The sequence below is a fragment of the Perkinsus marinus genome (genome assembly GCF_000006405.1).
Source record: "Perkinsus marinus ATCC 50983 genomic scaffold scf_1104296934306, whole genome shotgun sequence".
NCBI lineage: Eukaryota > Perkinsozoa > Perkinsida > Perkinsidae > Perkinsus > Perkinsus marinus.
Genome location: NW_003214856.1, coordinates 1 through 979, shown reverse-complemented (window position 1 = coordinate 979; position 979 = coordinate 1). Strand labels below are relative to the sequence as shown.

The 979-nt window shown below is 56.6% G+C and overlaps 1 protein-coding gene across 1 annotated transcript; it reads right to left on the bottom strand.

The window, feature by feature from the left end:
- Positions 1 to 233: 233 nt before the first annotated feature.
- On the bottom strand, positions 234 to 596 carry Pmar_PMAR017023 (hypothetical protein; the record flags this gene model as incomplete). Its single annotated transcript, XM_002784975.1, has 1 exon — positions 234 to 596. The coding sequence occupies one exon, from the start codon at positions 594 to 596 to the stop codon at positions 234 to 236; it is 363 nt and encodes a 120-aa protein (XP_002785021.1).
- Positions 597 to 979: the final 383 nt, after the last annotated feature.

Here is a 979-nt window from a genome sequence, read left to right as displayed (position 1 = left end):
CCGAAGGTGGCCTGGGTATGCCAGATTGCTCACCGCCGGTTTAGCCAAGGCTACAGCTATCAACTCGTGAGACTGATTGGATCTTAAATAGGTACCGAGGGCAGAGTCGCCTTGGAGAGAAGGGTCAGTGTCCCGCAGGCGGGTGACCCCTTGTGGCAAGGCCAGCCTGTAACCCTTATCACACTCGACTGCTGCCTCGAACGATCGTGACCTCGCTAACCAGAGCAACCGGCTCAGATAAGCAACCGTGCCTTCCTCAGCTTCGAGAAGATCTCGACCACGACGACACCACCACCACCACCATAGTTTTTGTTGGAACCGACGACTTCGCTGGCAGTACCGGGACTTTTGGTGGATGAGCTGGCAGACTTCGCATCGGCTACCTCCGTCATAGTGGTTGTTTCGGACTCTCGGTCGAGTCCCCCATATGCACACCTTCTCAATAGTTCGTCGGTCAGCTCCTTGTCCTCCAGGGCCGCCTCGAGCACACCCACAGTACTAATACCAATGTCGACACAAACAGTCGACGCTTTCTCAGCCCGGAAGTCGGGGAAAACTTCGCGGAAGAGGTCGGGCGTGCTGGACGTGGTAGACATATAAAAACAATCTGCGACCAGCTCACGTAAATCGTAGCATGACCCAATACTCGTCTAGCTGAATTCTGTGGCGGAGTTTCTGCCTATCCTGGCACGCTAAGCTAGGGTCCTCAGCTCGGGCACCGAGCCTCGGTGGAGAACACAGTGTCGCAGTCACTGTCTCTAGGGCAACGAGAGATTGAGCGGACACGGAGGCAAGTCGACGAGTGGTCAGCCACGCGAGGCGGCCGTCCTAAACTCGTAGAGCCACTCTAGCCCGATCAACTCTGGGTATCAGCTTGGTCTAACCCCGAGACAGAGACGCACAGAACCCAGGTCTCATGATGAGACTAACATCCCGCCGGGATGATCCCGGCAGGGCTACTACTCGAGACCACCTCGAG